Here is a 19,820-nt window from a genome sequence, read left to right as displayed (position 1 = left end):
CCCAATGGAAGTAGGTAAATGCCTGCTTGTGGGGACCACCAGTATCTCTCTTGTTGTGCTCTTCTGGCTTCAGGTGCGGTGGGGAGATAAAGGATCAACAGAGGAAGGAGCAAAACTGGAGAAACCCAAAAATGCCATTATTAAGCTGCCGGAGCAGGAGTATGAGCCCTGGGAACCTAAGCCAAAAAAGCCCCATGTGAGAAAACCTCCTTCCCAGCGGAAGTGGTACACTCCAATCAAGGTAATGAGCCCATCTCTTAGTTTTATGAAGTCTATTTTGTCCTTTATGATCCTTTCCTACCTCTTAAGTGTAGCCTTTCTTAGGCTACGCTTCCTATTTAGAAATATGGCTGATATTCCTCAATTTTGCCACTTCTTGGAACTTACGTTGCTCCAGGCCCTGTGTTGTCAGAGTTTTCTGAGGAATGTGGAGGGTGTTAAAGGGCAAGAGCAGAAATCTTCCCTCCCACAGCTCACCTCTTGGTCCTTTTGCACAGTTTGGGTTTCAACAGCAGATATCCCAACTCTTCTGGCAGGGGGACCCAGCTGCACTCCATTTTGAAGCATGCTGCAAAGAAGTTCAGATAAAGAAAGTGCCTTGTACTTGTTTTGGTTGCAGAGTGGCTAAGGCCTGGGGTTGGGATTCTGTTCTATTCCCTCATAGCTCAGCCACAAGACATAGTGTTTGATTTTAGGCGAGTCCCTCAGTCTCTACATGCTTTTTCATCCTCATTTCTCCTGTGTCATTATAGTATCTGATGTCTTCCCATCTCTAACCTATGTATCCTCACACAACCCCATAGCTGTTATCTCAGCTTACAGCCAAGGAAGCTGGAGGGCTTGTGCTGGTGAAGGCAGTAACATACCACGCTTATCCCAGAAACTTGTGGCCAAATCCCAAACCAGTGTTTTGTGTGTGCAGAATGAGACCCCCTCCTCCCCATCCTGCTGTGTATGGTTCTCAGATGGGTTTAACAGCACTTGAATTTATTGACTGGAAAGTACCTGTGAGTGATGCCAGCCTAGGTCTTGTGGCTGTTTATCCAGTTCAGTAGGTATTCATTTTTCTGCCTTTTGTTAACGTAGCTCCTAATTGTGCCTCTGTGGAGCTGTTTAGGCTACAGTCATTGCGTTTTGAGCAGAGTGAGTTTGTCCCCCTTGGTTATAAGGTCCACATTACCGCTCTGATCTGGCTGTCCAACAGGACAAGGACACAGGAGCAATTTTCATGCAGTTTGATGCAGAAAGGCTGCATCTACTCAGCTATAGTTTAATTTTGTCACGTTCTCCTAAGACTTCTTGGTTATGTCAGATGTTTTTTGTTCCAGGGCAAACTTGATGCACTGTGGGCTTTGGTTCGGCGGGGCTACGATCAAGTCTCTCTTATGAGACCACAGCCAGGGGATAAGGTAAGGTATCACAAACACACTGCCATGTCATTGCTCTGTTAGCAGCAGCAATTCTCTGTCCCTTGCCTTGCTTCTTTATTTTTTTTTCTTTTTTTCTTTTCTTTTCTTTTTTTTTTTTTTTTTTTTTTTTGCAAGCTTGTCTCCTTTTTAAATAAGCTTGAGGCTAAAAATTTGTCATGAGAAACAGAAATGAGCTGAAATGTTTGCAGTGGCATCTATTTAAAATTATTCCCCCAAATGGTCAACAACATCTTCACTGTGATGATTTGAGCAGACTGAGGTAGAAGCTGGCCAGCTGCAGTTGCGTCTCTGTCTTTTTCAGCACTGTAAGTTCTTAGCCTTGCTTTCTTGGGAGCGTGTGATGGAGTCAAAGGAAAAGTTCTTTGTAAACTCAAAACTAGCATTTTTGAATTTAATATGTAGTAGTAACGTTGCAACATTATTTTTCTGATGTTGGGTAGGAGGGATAATCACTTTTCAGTTTTAATAATAGCGTTAAGTGATTGTACTGTTCATAATTTCTCACATTAGCAGGTGATGAAGAAACAAACTCTGGAAGAGTTAATGGAAAATATAATTTCCTTAGAGCTCTGTGCAGAGATGCATCGCTTCCTCATGACCTGTGTGGAGGCATAGGGTATTTTCCTGCCTCGGTAAACTCAAATGCAGGTCAGGAATTGATTCTTCATTGGAGGAAGCAAGGAATTTGTGCCTCTGAGCTACAGAAGTCCACTCCACGGCAGTACTAGGAACTTCCTGTTGTCTGTTCTGTTACTGCAGATGTACAACTTCAAAGGAGTTGAGTGCTGCTGCCTCTCTGTTTCACCTTCACATTTGGCTTTCTGTGAGGGAGCTTTGACATGCAAGTTCCAAGCAGAGATGGCAGTATCTTTCTCCCCTGCCCTATAGCCCCTCTCTGCCAGAATCTCTACATTTTATCAGTATTTAAACTTCAGTCTTTTTCTTTTGGTGTGTAAAGGACAAGCTCAGCTTCCCATACTACTTTGTAAAATGGCCTTTTAACTTCTTTCACCAAGCTGCATTTTCAGGGCAGCTGTGCTTGAGACACCTTATTTATTTTTTAAGCACGATCTGGAGCTTCTGAATAGGCTCTTTAGGCCCAGCTGTATTTTGATAGCACTAACATTGTATACTACGTATCTATCCCCTGCCTTTTCCTGGCTTGGCGAGTACATTTCTATGGGTGCAGAGCACAACAGAGCCTCTGTTATCCTGTGCGGCCGTGAAACATGCAGGGGCTGGCTCAGAACAGGGATGCTCAGTTACTTGCCCCTCCAGCCCTGCTGCAGGGAGGATGAGGGACTCAAAAGGGGCTGTGTAAAACAGAGCAAGCTGAAGGATTATTGTATCGGGGCAAACATTAGAAAATCAAATGTACATCTGGGAAATAGGGTGGAAAGAATCCTATTGAGCCAGATTCAGTGGAAAAATGAGATAATCTGTTCCCTGGTCTGTGAAATTAACTAAAGCTGAAGAATTTTGAAAGGGAAACAAGAAAATGACTGGCCATCACTCTGTTGTATAAATAAAGGATATTACAGGCCTGTGCTTCATGGAGAGAATCTAGCACAGAGAAGAACAAGGTTATTATGGATTGTTCTGTCGACTTTTCCAGTAGCAATTCCTTGGTGGAAAATTGAGTTTGAGACTGGCTTTTGGTGAGGAAGGAATATGTAAATAAATCATAGAATCATTTGAGTTGGAAGGGACCCTAAAGGGTCATCTGGTCCACCTCCTCTGCAGTGGACAGGGACACCTACAGCTCGGTCAGGAGCTCAGAGCCCATCCTTGAATGTTAACAGGGATGGGGCATCTGCCATCTCTCTGGGCAACCTGTGCCAGTGCCTCAGCATCCATACTGTAAAAAACTCCTTCCTTATATTTAATCTAAATTTCCCCTTGAAACCATTTCAAAAATCATAATATACATAAAACATAACATGTATACTTGCATGCGTAAGTCCTGGCTAAAGGAGGTCAGTGCTATGAGTGACCTGGCTGCATGGACAGCTCTGACTACATGGAGCTGGAGGAGCTGGGCAGCCGTCAGAGCCCAAGAGAGAACAAGGCACTGCTGCCCAGATGTGTTGACAGCAGTCAATAAGCATTGGGTTTCTGCTGGTAGTTCTGGAGGCATAGTGCCTTGTTGCATGGTATTCTTCCAAATGCACCATCCAGGGGCCAGAAAGACTGCACCGTTGCTGTTTTTGCAGGGTTTTGTTTTCTGGTTTGTTTTTGTACGTTTGTTTTGCTGTTGTTTAGATTGTGGATTTTTTTTTTTCTGGCAAGGAGGTGTATGCTTTTTTCCTTTTTTTTTCTTTTTTTCTTTTTTTTTCTTTTTTTAAGAAAAGGAAATTGTGAAGTTCTCTATTCAGGAAAACTTGAAGTTCAGAAGGCAAAAAAGCCACAGTGTTTTGGGGACTGGCCTTTGCATTCGTAATATGGAATATTCCTATTTCTGAATATCCAAAAATCAATTAAATTATCTTTACATTTTCAAGGATTACCAGAAATGTAATTTTTGGAACAAGATAACTCACCAAAGTTAACATTCTCTGAACTTTATTCAGTGTACCCCCAATTAAAAATGCTATTTTACACTTGTTTTAGCTCAGCTGGGCACATTAGCTTTCTCTATTAGTAAAAAGTAGGGCTGAATTGTTTTTATTGTTTTATTTTCATTAAATATTATGATGAAAACATCCACAGTTGAGGGAGAAAAAAAATCACAGAGCTTTTTTGGACAGGGTATGACGAGGAATGTTTTGACATTAAAGCACTCTTTAAAAGATTTGAAAAGCAATCTTTCATCCTTTGAAACAGCTAGGTTTCAGAGCTTTTTTTCCTGAAAAATACTTGTAGAAATACAAGCATGGTACCCACTGCACTGTGCCTCGTGCAAAAAGCCCCTTGGTGCCCTTTGGGCAGCTGGAGTTTGGCAGTTCCCAATGGGCACTTGTGCTAGGGCTGCAGAGAGGGATCCCATAGGGCTCGTTCACCCCAAGGCTGCTGCCCTTCCCTTCCTCCCCCAGGAATCCGGGGCTTAGAGCACCAGAAGTCATGGATCAAAAGTGAGGTTGTTACCAGTGCCAGCAAGTAAATATTAAAAGCCCAAAGATGCATGGAGAGGAAGGTGAGATGTTTCTTACAAATGACCTCTTTAGTTGCTGCTTTCAGCAAATCCATTTCTTTTTGCATTTCAGCACATGCTGTCACAGGAAATTCTCAGCAGCTTGGTTTACCAAAAACCACAGCTAAAAAATGATACTGTTCCCCCCAACCTCCCTACAGAATTGCTCTTGTTTTTTTAAAGCTTTAGAAAGCAATCTCATTTTTGTCACTGAAAATTACCTAGAGAGGAGTGAGAATGTAGACATGGTTTTGATGTTACTGTCATCCTTGTATACTCAAAAAAACTACCTAGAAAAAACAATGCTTGACCAGTTCTAACCTTTGGTTAGCACATGCAAAGCCTTTTTTGGGGAAAGGGACTTGAAGCAGACTATGATAAAAAAAATGGCAGCTTTTTCCCCTTTTGCCCCCCGGAAGTAAAGGTAAAAAGGAAGTGCTAAAGCCAAAAATTGCACTAACTACGAGCTGCGAGTTGTGCTGGAAAACAGGGCTTCTGTCCTTTCAAGTTCTCTGCATTGATTCTCTGCATTGATGGGTGCTTTGAATGATGACTTTGAATAAGTTGTGGTAGATGCAATTCTGAACAGTAGCCTTTGAAATTAGGAGGAGTATTTGAGTTCCTTATTTTTTGTGTCTCTTTTAAAGCAGTCATTCTAAAGCTGGTGTGTTTGATACCCTGAACATCCATTTACTGACAAATTTTGAGCAACCCTTTATAATGCTGATCATGATACCTATGTGCTTGGTTTTCCCAACTGCAGAATCATGAGAATGATTCTACATTCATGATTTGTCATTACTTTCTGGCTGGTCATTGGTTTGTGAACAGCCCACTGGGATGGCAGCACCCCTGTCACTCCACATGAGCTGCCCTTGTGCCAGCACTAGTTGGAGCTCATGTTAATTCCTTCTCTCCAAGACCAAGCAGCAGCCTTTAGCAGGTTCCCTGCAGCTTGGAGCTGCACTGTAATCACCCAAAGCTGCAGGGGTGCTGGAAAAGCAGCACTGAGCACCTTCAGGCCATATGTGTCAGGCTTCTGTCTTGTTCTGAGTTTTTATTTCTTTGCTTAACCTGTCTGGAGCCAATTATCTTCATAAGCTGGTGAAAAATTAAAGAGACGGGGTCACTGCCTGCCATAGTAGACGTTCTCACTTGGTCGCTTTTGATGAAAATGAAATGCATGTAGCCATTGTGTGACTTTTCTTTCTCTTTTAGCAAAGGAGACCGCTATTTGTAAGGTTCATTCCTACTATAACAGGCATGATATGGGAGAAAAAATATCTCCTTGGCCAGTATCCTAATGCTCAGTTCCCAGGATGTGCCAAGCACTGCAGCTGGAAACGTAATCAGTGACTAATGAGTTTCCTATCCTGCAAGAAGCCCACATACTGGCACTACTTCTCTTTTGCCAGGATCTTATTATTTCTGACACGGAAGAAGGGTTTGCAAATTGGCTCTGTGGGCAGATGCGGCCCCTAAGGAATAACAGTGTGTTCAGGGCTTTGGGAGCCTGCAGCACACTCAGCAACAGCCACAAGACACTTTTCTGAAGAAGGGCTGTAGATGCCAAGTGCTGGTGCTACTTAGCGTGAGCTGCACAACAGAATGCAGAAGGATTGGCCTTGGGGTTTAGAAACTGAGCTGCAACTTCAGAGATCTTAGCTGTAGCTAATGTAAGTCACTTCTCGTCTGTTGTACTCTAGCTCCCCACTGATATAGGTTAAGTTCCAAGAGAGTGAGACTGTGCTCCTGTTGCCACTTTGAGTATGCCAGAGATGGTCATGTGCACCTGAAGAGATCTGCCATGGCCAATGCATTTAGTTGTTTCTTGGCAGGACCCTTGGATCAATGCTGAACCTGCTATCTTCTTTCTTTTGGACTTCAGAGAAATGTACACACTTCACTGTCTTCTGAGTTGGGTAATAGTCCAAAACTTTATCTAACAAGCCTTCCATAGTGCTCTGCTTACGTACTTCTGGTTTGTGTGTGGGAATCCATTTCTCTATGTGAAGAATGAGTAGTAACCTTCCTCAGTGTAAGCACTCTGTAAGATAATATATTAATGTTACTGTTCATACTAAGTTTATTGTACTGAATGTTAAATAAAGACGAAAAGATGTTGCATCTCTGCTGTCTACAGAGGAGCTGTAATTCTGGATGCCTCCATTCTTGTATAATCTACATGGTTCCTTTTGTGGTAACAGAAGAAAATCTATAATCACTGCTATTATACATGGATAGTACAGATGCACTACCCAACCTGAGAGCATATGAGATGGTTTTTCTTTGTGGTGGGCCAAGATCTTATGTTTCTGGTTAGAACAAGGAAAATTAATAGCCGTTTTCACCAGAAAGCTGAGTCTCCAGCATTACTCTATACTGTAGGCGCGTAAAGAGCCTCGTGCTCTTCTTCTGTGCATACCACAATCCCAGCTAGCTCCTGCAGAGACAATCAAACAGTTCACCCTGGAAAGCATGATGACACTTAACTGGTCTTGTTCAAACTGTATTTATGGTCCTTCGTGGTCTCCTTTCCTCCTCCCAGTAACCCACCAGTACCTCAAGTTTAAGCCTGTTGCACCCAGTGAATGTTTGCTGCTCTAATTGCTATGCTCCAAAGCCCTCTCTGCTCTAGGTGATGTAGAAATGCAGCCTCCTTTTCCTTGAAAATGCCAAGGAAAAAAGAAAAATCTTTTGCAAACCAACCACTGTTTTTTCCCTTGAACCACATTCTTATATTGTCAGCATACAAATGTGGAAATGTGTGGTACTGTGGTTGAAATAAGGGATGTGAGTCACGAGTCCTGAACTTGTATACACCAGTTCCTTCCCTGAGTTGCTGCCTGACCTTGGGTAGGTGAGCAGTGTCTTCTCACTTCCTCCCCGCCAGGAGCTTTATCCATCAAAGCAAAGAAGTAGATTGTGCATCATGAATGCAGGTTTAGGTTTGACTTAAGCAAGATATTTCTGTCAGGTTTCAGTGAGGCTTGGTCTGGTGTAGCTATACTTGGAGGCTGGGAGTGAGCATCAAATATGACTGATGGCGCATTACTTTGTTTATGCTTAATGTCACCAATTTCTGTCGCAGAAACCATTTCTGTCCTCAGAACCAACAGGCTGTATGGTCTGCACTTGGAGTTACTTCAGCCACAACCTCAGCAAGGTCCAAGACATGTGATGTTTTGTGCATTCCTGCAAGAAATCTTGTGACTCTGGCCCTTCTTTCAGGAGGTGTCTGTAGCCCACTGCTGCATTTTATTGCTAAGACAGAGCTAGAAAAAACATGCAGCTCCCTGCTGAATGGAGTGTGATACAAATTATTTAAATAGCCCTGTCTTCATTACTGGGATGGATACTCCATGTCACCTGCTGTGTTGTCCTTTCCTTCTGTGCCTAAGCTGGATAAGTGGTAACAGGCAGTTGGGTTGTAGGGATGTGTTCAGCATGAAGTTTATTTTGCTGATGGACCCTGAGTCTAGCTGAAAAGGGCCAATTTCCCTGGCTCAGCTTTTCCTCCATCCGGCTCCTAAAACTGGCTGATTCTGTTTTCTATCTATTTCAATCTATTATTTAAACATAATAGATTGTTCCCAGAGGACCCATCCCTGACTTTAAGAGGTGCCATGTACGAGTGGGACTACGAGCTGAGGCACAGTGCCTACCGATGTGCACATCCAACTGGGCTGTAAGCAGTTTGCTGCTTCCTCTTGGATCTTCTTTGTGTATTTTGCATTCATCTTGTTTAATTTTCAATTTATTGAATGTACTTATAGCCATTATAGGGAGCTCACTGTTAGCGTATGAGTGATTTATCACCCACAGCATGCTAATTTTCTTTTCTTCCAATAGCTCCATCACTAAAGTAGGGACCAGAAGTCTAACTAGTTCATATCTAAAGATGCCAGATAATACACTCAATTAAGAAATGGAGGGAATGCATCTCCTTTTTAAAAGCAATACTGAAGAAAACTGTATTTTCATTGTTGTTCACCCCTGCTTTATTGAATCTTACTTCTGAAATCCTCTTCCATTCAGTAAACCCCATTTTCTCTGACTGGTTCATAGTACTTGATTGACAGCAATTCTGAATTGCCAAATATATCCCCAGAAAATTGTCACTGAAAGGAGAGGACCTGTCCAACTGGAAGATGTTTAAAGAGCCAAACTCCCATACAAACAAATATTTTATGGTAATTATATTGTTTTGTTTTGAGACCTAATAGCTGGAAATGGCTATATATAAAAAGAAATAATTACGAGTTTATAAATTAAACATCAATAATTGATGGAATAATCACAGTGTTACATAACAATTAAATTTTAATGATTGCCATTCATTATAATTAAAAAATAATTATATATTATATATTTATTGAACTGAAAGCATGACCAGCCACCACGCTGCTGATACAGGAATCTCAGACTTTTCCAGTATTTCATTTTTCAACACAAAAACAGTGTCTCAGTCCCAAATGTAAAAGTGGGGATTATTAAAAGTTACTAGACTGGGCCTGAAAACCAGGCAGGCTTGGGTTTTATGAGACAAGTCGTTTCATTGGCTCACTAATTTCTAGACTGCATGCTGCAGGGTAATCAGTGCAATTCCCAGGAAATCCATGAAGGTTTTAACGAGCCGTGACATGTTCAGCACACAGTCAACATGAAGCAGTGCAGTGCAAGGAAGGTTTTGGCACAGGCTGCTTCACATAGGTCCTGGCTGCTGAGGAGCCAGCTGCTAATCCTGATACTTGCCAGTGGACTCAAGTAGTGGGGGCTCTGTACCTCCCTGCTTTGGCTCTGTCTCTATAAAATGATCCTCCATAATCTGCCTCGTTCATAAATGGAGTAAAAAGGCCTCGTTTCTGATCCTCAATTTTTTTCCAAAATTCAACTTTTACAAAAGTGATTGACTTTAAAGGTGTACAGCCTGTTGGTTTCTCAGTCTTTGGGTTAAAGCATTCAGTTAGCTAAACTGACTGACTCTCCGTACATGCTAGCTCTTCAGCATCTTTTGTCTCAGATTCAAAGTTTTAGCATTCCTTTTATCTTTACTAGGCTTTTCTCACTTAGATTTTCAGCAAACATACAAACTATTCTGCTGAAATCTAGAACTCTGCTTTTGCATTGGTAGACACTTAAGAAGTGATGGTAAATGCTAACAAACCAGATCTGTGTATGTGTGTGTATATATGTATGTATATATGTATTTAATTTCATGATCTTGTGCTTTGGACAACAATGTGAGGACCTCTAATCTCTGAAGGAATGATTTTTCAACTCATGCTAAAAGGCAAGATTCATGTTTTTCCACAGTCAAAGACCTAGAAGTCTCTATCAATTATTTAATTGGTGCTAATTCTTTTTCAGTCAGGTACCATCCCTCTCTGCTAGTTAAAACTGGGGCGCAGAGATTCCATAAGGAAAAATACAGGTGAATGAAAGCTCAAGTAAAATTTGTAATGGGAATGATATCTTCTATTGGGTCAACTAATGCAGCTAAAAAGAAGAAACAGACTGACCTTAGCATGTACAACCATTCCAATGTGCAGAAAGATGAAACTGGATTTGATTTTTTATTAAATAAATACCCAAGTTTTACTTGAAACAGGGAAAAGTGACAGTGATGGGCAGATGGGTTGGATTTTTGAAATACTTTTTCTGGGGTGTTCTTTGTACCATGGGTGTGGAGACATGCCCATGATATTGTGAATTGTATGGATCCTTTCTCTCAAAAGCTTGTGGAGTAGTAACTAAGGACTTCTGGGCAACAAGTGTTGGGGAACATTGTACTAAGCTCTATGAAGAAATTAGCCCAGAAAAAAAGATTCAGTGACTTTCAAGAGGTTCCTCCCTTCCTTCCCCCCACAAACCACACACAAAAGCACATCCTAGGTGGTCGAGGAGGCATTGCCTAGAAGTACAAAGTGTCTGAATTGCACATGTGATTGTTACACTGGGATAAAAGCTGGAATCAGGGCAAGGGCAGATCCCGCTGCTTCAGTATTTGTGCTTTTTGAAAAGCCAGTTTGGCAAGCAGCGTAACAAGAGCCTAACAAGTAGATGGACATATGGGGAGGCAAAATAATTGTGCATTAGGAAGACTGTGCAGATGTGAGCTGAAGCAAGGGCGTAACTCCATATGGCGCTGCGCTGACCTTCGGTTGGAGCCTGAATGACAGTAAGCGGGACGGGTCGCACCATCTGAGGGATGCTCTGCTAGGAGAGGGGCTGAAACCAGACAGAACTGGATTTACACAGATCATCTGCTTCCTAGAAAACAATAAGGCAGCTACTGACAGCTGTTGTGCTGGAGATCACTGTGGTGTTCCTGCACTGTGCACCTCTGAGCCCTTTCTGAAGCACTTGGTGTATAACATGCTTCTGGGAAAAAAAAAATCCTGTTATTGCTACTAATGCAATGGTGGCTTTTGATTGCTGTTAATCCTTCATGCAAGGACAGCAGAGATCAGTGAGCAGGATACTTTTGGAATAATGTCTAAATATTTCTGTCCTGTCTGTTCTGTCTGATTTCTGTGTTTCAAGAGCCTTCAAATGCGTTTGGAGAGGAGATTACTTAATCTTTTCAGACACAGAGTATTAAGAATTTTGTAGCTGCTTTAAGCAGCAGCTTATTTATTTAAGAAACCGTCACAATTTTTTTATGAAGGTAATCCCAGAGGGACATGCCCATGAGGCAAAAGAATTGCTGTGGCATTTTGTTGTTTGGAAAGTGTGATGAGTGCGGGGCTTAATTCTGCAACCTGGAAATCCTTTGATGAAATACACCAGAGAAGTTAAAACTGACTTAGGATTTATTGTCATTTGTTCCCCCCTTTCCCTTTGGGCTGTGGGCTTTCCCTAACTCTGGCTACGAGTTCAGCCTCGATTTATCAATGGCTGCTTGAAGTGCTCAGGAGGATTTGCTCCAGTATTCACCAGAAGTCTTTGATGTAAGAGATTGTAGGCTAACACCAATGATCTTTCGTGAGGAAGTGTCACAATGCATACATCGATCAGACAAGCCTCTATCTGTCAGACTCTCCCAACCCAACCGTATTTTTCCTGACACAATGCGGCGCATGGCCTTTAAATTACCCATCTGTCTGACAAATCAGCGAGTGTGGCAGAAACTGGCAGCAGCTTGACGTCGCCTATCACTTTAAGTGAAGTGAAAGTAATGCAAACAGATTTATGGGATCCCCTTTGATTATAGACTATGAATATATTTGGAATTGATGTTTGGGAAAAAGACAACAGAGGCGGCAAAGGCTGGTAGGCAAAAGCGCTAGTGCTGGGTTTGCATCTTTGCATTTGTTCTGGGAAATTGTTCTGTTTTCTTTTTTTCCATCTCCATATCCTGAATCTTATCTGAATACCTCTGACTTTTGTTTTTTTTTCTCCTTAAGTGATTATTTTGCCATTCTAAATTTGTAAGCTCATAAAATCAAGGCTGAATTTTCTTAAATGTATAGCAGTACAGCTATTAATTAATCTGTATCATTCGTTGCCTATCAGTAAATACTGCTGATTTTCAAAGTGAGCACAGCAGAAGACAAATGTCAATTATAGGCTGACAAGGATGGCCATTTGCTGCAGCGCTGGGAAGGACTTGAGTTGGGTGACAGTAGAGCAAAGCACTGACCTGTGAGTTTCTTGATTCAGCTGTGTATCTTTGTAGAAGCTGCCAAGAAGCAGGCTTTTGCCCATTGATGCCTCCATGCATCTGGCCCCAGCACAGTGTTGCCTTGAACCAGGCTCGTAAGCAAAGTCTGCTTTAACAAGCCTGCTTTTTCAGAAGGAGGATTTTATCCCACTTATTGAGGTGGCTGTTTAAGTGTAGTGGTGAATTTGTGATGGTGAAAACTTGGACTGAATACGTCTTATGTACAGGCAACAACACATCCATTCAGTTAGCTATTGGCTGCAGCTGAGCCCTGAAGCCCTGAGCCATCCAGTCCAAGTAAGGGTAGGGTGGTACCATTTGGGCGTTAGTACATTCGTTGAATCATTTTCTGAGCTCCCTGAAGCTTGCATAAGCTTCTCTTGATGCATAGCAGAAGTAGCTCTGTTTGCCTTTCTACAGAGAAGTCATGTACTAAAAAGATTCTCTTCCTTGTAAAGGAGTAGTTTCACAAACCAAGATACAGGCATTGTAAGTCTCCTAACAAAACAAATAGATGTGGCTCAGCTGTGATGGCCTTAGCCTGGATTCCACTGGAAATTGTGTCTTGTGGAGTTGCCAGAGAAACTCAGCCCATTCCCTGAACACCTTTGGTGTTTCCTTGTGCCAGGCAGCACTGAGCCAGAGTGATCTGTCCCTGTCAATGGACTCTTGTATCTCCTTTTTTATCACAATCTTATGTAGCTTCAGAGATCACAGTCTACAGCTGCTTAACTCTGAAGGAATCCTGAGTTCTACTTGAGGGGAATTCATATACCTTTGAGCTGAATTTGCTTTGTTGGACCCAACATGCAACCTAAACCTCAGCCCAGTATCATGGCTTTGCATGTCTTTGAAAATTATGTAGGAAAGCTGCCTTCTGGAATAGATACTTCCTGACGTATCAAACTGCTTTTGTGCTTTTCCCCATGCAGTGTTTGTCCTGGAAAGAGAAAAATAGGTAATGTTCCCCACCGTGATAAACTGTAGAGGGCATTTGTATGAGGATGGTTGCTGCATGGAACAAAACCAGGCATGCTGAACAAAAGAAGAAGTGCTGGCAAATGGGGTTCATCACTAATGGCTGGGTACTGTCCAGCCCACAGTTATTTGTATGAAACCACATCCCATAAAGATGAGAAAAAAAAGCATAGCCTCTTCGTGCTTCTGATAATTGCATAGAAGCTGTGAATGACCTCTGTTCAATATCTGAAGGGCTGTTAAGAGCTACTCTACTGAAATTATGGGGTTGAGGCTAATGGGATTAGCCAGTTTGTTACATCAGACATTTGAAGGCTCCTGTGAATAGGCTGTTGGCAGTGTAACTCCTTCATTTTAAGACTGTCTTCACCTTCAGCCCTTGTATGTGATGATGAAAGGTCTTTCTGAATTCCAGGCTTCTGCCAAGCTTGTGGCATCTGGATTGTTGCCTAAGCATCTCCTCCCACTTCTCCAGGTGAAGAGATGGGTATGGAGATGCCAAGCATTGCATCTCTGCACACAAGTTTGCATCTGCAGGGTTTTATGAGGCTTCCACAATGACAGTGGGCTGTTTCGTAACAAAACATGGTGACCATGGGGAGGAGCAAGTAGAGCAGAGAGGTGAGGTCCTGGTGTCTGATTGAGATTGCTCTGGCTACTCCCCACAGGAAAGGTGAGGTTGTCTTTAGGGTCTTGTCTCTCTTCCTGCCTGCAACTTGTTTGGTGGAAATCTATTGTCCCACATCTAGTAGGCTTTTATGAGTATAATAAGGAAGCCATATCTACATTTGGAGCACAGAAGAGAGTGTAATATCTCAGCATAGTTTTGGAGGTACGGCCACCATCTAGGCTAGCATCTCTATGAAAAGGAAGGCTACAGGTGGTGTCTTTGCTAATGTTGTTCCTCAGGTATAATCCTGTTTCTCCTGTGAGTTTTTTCCAGCACAGCTTTATCAGTAAGGGAACTCAACAGGCAGGCAGTAGTTTGTGGTGGAGCTATGACAGTAGCCATGTTCTGCATGGCTGTAATATCAAAAAGTGCATGTCAGCAAAATCACACAGGGCTCCTTTTTGGTTTAAACCAGTCCTAGGCTATTTTCCATAGGCAGTAACTCTGAAACACATGGGAGGCATTTGTTTGTAGTACTGATCTTTAATACAGCAAGGCTTGAATGTCATGTCTAGGGACCCAGTGAATGACACTGGATGAAGATCTATAAGCGCATCCTGCCCCTCTGATTACAGCCCTTTTAGCTAGCTGCTGCTGAATCAAAACATATGCTTTTTATGACTAATGAACTTTTCTTTTACCTCCAGGGGAGATGCATAAACTTCACTCGGGTAAAATCAGATGGGACCTCTGCGCCTTACAACCCACCACCAAAGCTGCCACGACGGGACAACGTCAACCATGCTCCAAGGAGTCCTTCTCCTCCTGTGTCTCTGCAGCCCCCCTCCAGGCAGCCACCTCCTGGGCCACCCCCATCCCGAGCCCCTCCTGGACCTCCCCCTTCACGGCCACCCCCACAGCCCATGGCTTAGAGCGCAGCAAAATCCTGAGTGGCAAAACACGTCTCTTTGCTGAACACGGCATATTTATTGAGTATTGGTTTACAGTTAAAGATAACAGAATTTGTTGCTGGTCAGCAAAAGAAAAAAAAAAAAAAAAGAAGAAGAAAAAAAAAGAAATTACCAAGTGTCAGTTTTAGTGTATGAATATATTTATACCACACGTGCTGAGTAAGCATTCAGTGGATAGATTCAAAGCTATGGGGTACACAAAAAAACCAAAATGATCAACTAGATACAGTAGCAGTAGCAGCTTTTGTTTGTATACGTTTCAAGATCTATTTACATGTGACATTTGTCTGACTTGGTATGTCAGATCATACACTAGTAACTTTAGCTGGATACACATGCATCTGTTGTTTTGATAGCTGCCACCTGCAAGTTGATTAAACATAGTTCATTGAAGCATTTGTATTCTTTCCCCCAACAGTACTGCATCCAGATGTTAACATGGAACAATGATTGCAAAGATAATTTCTGCCTTTAGTTCTGCTGGTGGAACTTCTGTGAAAGTTTCTAAGAAGGCTATAACAATAATAAGGTAAAATGAGACTGTGTGCCATTAATTTAGCATAGAAGAGGGGTGTCCTTCTCCTGACAGAATTAGTTTTGAATCTGCCATGTCTGAATATGTTAAGATCCGGTTGTGTAGGTTAGTCACTGAAGGCCAGATTTTGGTTCAGAAATCCAAACCCTGAACAAGACCTGGGTTCAATGTTGTCCAAAGTTCAGAAGAATTCCAGTGAACTTTTTGGCTAGTTATTTTGTTTTCATTCATAGAAAACACTTCAAAACTGAACAAAAATGTGTAATTTGAGCATGAATGCTACCATATGCAAACTGTATGTTACATAAATCAGGAGCATTGGTGGACTGATTCCATTGCTGTTTAATCACGGAGAAATTTCCTTTCAGTCTTACTGCCAAGCAGAACAGGGTCACTTTGTGATTCAAAGATGAATCCTTCTGAGAGGCTTTCTTTAGTCAGCCTGGATCCCAATAATCTTAACCTTGCAGTCTACCTATGGTCAAGAGAGGCACAGTGGGAAGTGTCAGAGTTAGCCTTTTCCCCCCCTCTTCTATAATGCTTATCTGGAGGATTTCCAACCACTGACTGTTTGCTCTTGACCTCAATTCTGTGTGTCATCAGAAAGTGATGTGGGCACCTCCACCATCACTGTACAGGTAGGAGTTTGACGCGGGACTGTGGGGCAGCCCATGAATTGTGTTCGCTAAGCGATAACTGTATGGGTTGATCCCAGATCATTCCCTAGTGAATCAGTGTAACACCTGAGCTTGCTTTTCTCTACCAGCATCTATCACATGGTATTGGAAAGGGTGGCTGCAGATCCTTATGCTGGTTAGCTTAGTCACTAGCTATGTTGTTAGGATATCTGTAGAAATAATGCTTATGTTGCATTATGACTCTGCATATATCTATCTCACCATCTGTGTGTAGGTGGGGGTGTGTAGCACATCACACTGGTTATTGGCATAGAAATCCACGCTAAAGCACTAACTGTATCATGTGGCTGCTCCAGATTTAAGGCCTTGTTATGCAGATTTTACAGACGTATAAATGTCCTGTTGCAAACAGGAATCAGGCTTACTATTGCCAGTGGAAGTCCCACTTGCAGAACAACATACCAAGCTCTCATGGGTCCGTGCTGATCACTGTGACATGCCGTGTGTATGCAGCTGAGGCTGTCAAACTCAGAAGAACCACAGAGCCTCTTTCTCTTCTTGCACTGCTTTGCTCTCTTGAGTTATGCCCTTACCTCATGTATATTGGTGCAGGTAGTGGAATCACACTCATGGTTGTCAGCTGGCCTTGGAGCTGTTCCACATTCAGCCAGCAAAGCACTTCTGCATGCATTAAAATGTCCTGCAGGTCAAGAGGAACATCCCTATGCCCACTACTTTGCTGACCTGTGACTATATCATGATCAGAAAGGAGAAAGGATGCACTTAATCCTCATTTTTTTTTGGTCACTTGAATAGGGTTTGCAAAATGTGGTCCATAAGAATGGATTTCTCTTTGGAGGAGAAGTGTGTGTAAGTGTGTATGTGTCTGTGTGTGGGAACTGTGTAGGTTTTTATATTTGGTTTCTCTTCCTTTACAAAAACTGTTCAGAGTGGCATTCCCATGAATGGAAAGGCAACACAGTCATCACTTACCTCCTTTTCTTTCAGCTGAAAGGTGAAACTAAACTATGTCAATTTTCCGCTGCTTTTCTGGTGAAACTCCACTTTTGACACAAGTGGAAGGAACTGGATGACTCCAGTGAGGGGTGGGCACCTGGAAGTGGGGGAAGGTGCTTTAAAAGCAGAAATCATTGGTTAACATTTTTTTTTACCTAAGGAATCCTATGTGAGACAGATTTGCTAGATCTAGGACCTGTTGTAACGTGAACATGCAGTTGAACTTAATAGCATCTCATGTTGTCCATGTAAGAATCACAAGCCAACAAATGCTAGTTAGGAATTGAAATTGCACATAATAATAATAATAATAATAATAATAATAAAACAGCCCTGCCACAGCAAAACATGGCCTTTGAGGCTTATCTGTATGTGAAATTGGGGCAGACCCAAGACTCTTATCAGCATGTGGTGATCAGATTGTAACAATGGGGGATTCCACAAATGATGGAATATTGAAAGGAAAAAAATTCTTACAGATTTTGTATCTCTTCAAACTTGCAACAAATGGATCAGATGTGAAAAAGCCCAGAAGACATACTCTTTATTGTCTTGCTCCCATATAAATCTTGAAGATAGGTCAGGAGAGTTGTTACAGATTTGAATTCATGTTACTGTAGAATTTGACTTAGTTTCAGTGAGAACAGGAGTGTTGACTATAGAAAATCAAACTTCCAATATGTCTGTCTGTTCTGGTTGAGGAAAGTATCTTCCTTTGCTACAATAGCCAGTCTTGCAGAAACAAGATGCTTACATTTTCTACGTAATATGCAATTGCATGAAGAATAGGAATGATCTGGGTTTCTAGGTGATCTATACGTAATAAAGCAGAAAGCACCATGAAAATTAAATTCAGTGTAAATGGAGTTCCCAGCATCCTCTTTATGTAAAATTAAGCTTCTCTGATGGGAGCAGTGCAGGTTTAGGTGATAGTTTGCTGGTAACTTGGGAAAAAGAGAAAGCAAACCTGGCTGAATTGCCTTTGCAGTGGTGGGGCCGTAAATATACTGCACTGGCTATGGAAAGGCTTCTTGTCTTTGGAGCAAAATTGCCATTTGCAGTGATCTCAGGCACTATAACAATGCAGTAGGAGAAACTGGTTGCTATTTTACATTCTGTTGAGCTTGATCCTTACCTGGTGTAAATCAGCATAGGCAAACTGATGTCAAGACAGTAATATTGATGTCTCTGAGCTGAGAGCTTACTCAAAATGAAGGAAGGGACAAAATCCTTCCAACTGGCTTGATATTTGACTATGTTTATTTTGGTATGCATGTATACCAGTTGTGACTGCAGTACTTACACTGCTGAGAAATGTTCTCATGTGGGAGGATTCCCCCGTATGTTCCAGCTCATTGCATCATTAGAAACTTACAAAAAAGTGAATAACTATTTCTTCCCTCCATCCAAGAGAAAAACTGAGGATTTAAGGAGCCTTTGGCTCACACTTATTGCAGACGTTAAATGACACAAGGTGCGAAGAGGTGGGGAGGGAAACTCCATGCGTTTAAAACTGATATGGAACCATGTTGATCAAAGCATATTTATGGCCATCTTTCAACCCCAGTGCATGTATTGCCATCTGTGGGAGTAGCCTGCAGAGCAGACGGCCCTAAGTGTAAGAAAGAAAAAGAAAGAAAAAGAATCAGCTCCTCATCTGAATGAGCGAGCACAACAATGAATGACATTATTTTGTGAACTGTACCAGTTCAAATGCATGTGCACCTGGTGCTCCTAATGCTTTTTACTCCTGTTGGTCTTTAGACAACGTGATCGGTAATATGCTTTCTCTCTTTAAATGTTAGCTGTTTTTATTGCTGTTATTTTGTTTTGTTTTGTTTTGTTTTGTTTTTTAAAAAAAACAACATTTCACTGAGAAGACAGCCCTACTTCTGTAAATATAGAGTTTAATTTGGAGGAGACAGCACACTTCTGGATGTTACTGCTGGACAGTTATTTATTAAAGGGGCTTAAGGTGAATAAATACAGGTGGCTCAGGATACATGCATGCAAGTGTGATAATGCAGTATAGCATTTTCAGTTCTCGGTAGTTTTGGGGAAGGGGGAATTTTAGGGTCATCATAGTATGTGTAGAAGTTTGTTAGTGATCTGATACTTTCAGTAATACAATAGAGATTCCTAACATTTAACAGTGCTTGAAGAGATTACGATAGATTTTTCTTTTTTTTTAAGTGGGTGGGTGTTGTGAAGAAGAAATGTTTTTGTTTTTAAGGGAAAAACAATGTACTGTACTAAACCTTTTTCTAAAAAAAAGAAGATGTGTGTTTTCAGAACCAGTGGGAATGCTGGCTGACAGACAGCCAGGGCAAGGAGATGAGGGACAGAGGAACCAGATGGATTTCTGATGGACAAAGAGGTTTTAAATGGGGATGTGGGTTTGTTATTGATACATGTGGTACAAATTTCTGTAACTGACATGCTGCTTCCATGTTATAATCATTTAACCTTTATGCATTTTATGCGCCTGCTCCATTTTTCTAAGAAAATCCTGCAAATGTAATGCCTGCATGCAAATGTGGGAGATGTAGCCAAAGTCTTGTAATCCAACATAATGTAGTCTTAATGAATTCAAAATCAACAATAAAAGTGCTTACTGGTTAAACACTACAGAGAATTTCATTGTAAGGGTCATTTTGAGAGGGAGTAAGCTTGTCTGTGCCTGGTTGCTTTCGATTCATTATGTGACTAGAAACAAGGGTATGTTCTGTGTTTCAGTTTCCTGTTTCTAGCCTGAGAATTGCAATTCTTGCCTAATTCAAGGGCATGGCATTCCTTTTTGTAAGTTCTTCTTGATCTCAGGTTGCAGGGTAAAAATGCTGACAAA

At 41.7% G+C, this 19,820-nt stretch overlaps 1 protein-coding gene across 2 annotated transcripts in view; it reads left to right on the top strand.

Moving 5' to 3' along the window:
* The window catches only part of ANTXRL (ANTXR like), a 51,956-nt gene extending 32,353 nt beyond the window's left edge, over positions 1-19,603 (top strand). Inside the window, exons 16-18 of one of the 2 annotated variants that reach the window (XM_048945740.1) lie at positions 74-241; positions 1,329-1,409; positions 14,522-19,603. In XM_048945740.1, the coding sequence (XP_048801697.1) occupies positions 74-241; positions 1,329-1,409; positions 14,522-14,746 (474 nt within the window). In that variant the 3' untranslated portion in view covers positions 14,747-19,603. Of the gene's footprint in view, positions 1-73; positions 242-1,328; positions 1,410-1,940; positions 6,671-14,521 lie in introns of those variants that run through there. The other variant, XM_048945741.1, reaches the window with a different exon arrangement.
* Positions 19,604-19,820: the final 217 nt, after the last annotated feature.

The sequence above is a fragment of the Lagopus muta genome, chromosome 5 (assembly GCF_023343835.1).
Source record: "Lagopus muta isolate bLagMut1 chromosome 5, bLagMut1 primary, whole genome shotgun sequence".
Lineage (NCBI taxonomy): Eukaryota > Metazoa > Chordata > Aves > Galliformes > Phasianidae > Lagopus > Lagopus muta.
Note: the sequence above shows the minus strand (reverse complement) of the source record. Positions and strands in the feature narration are given on the sequence as shown.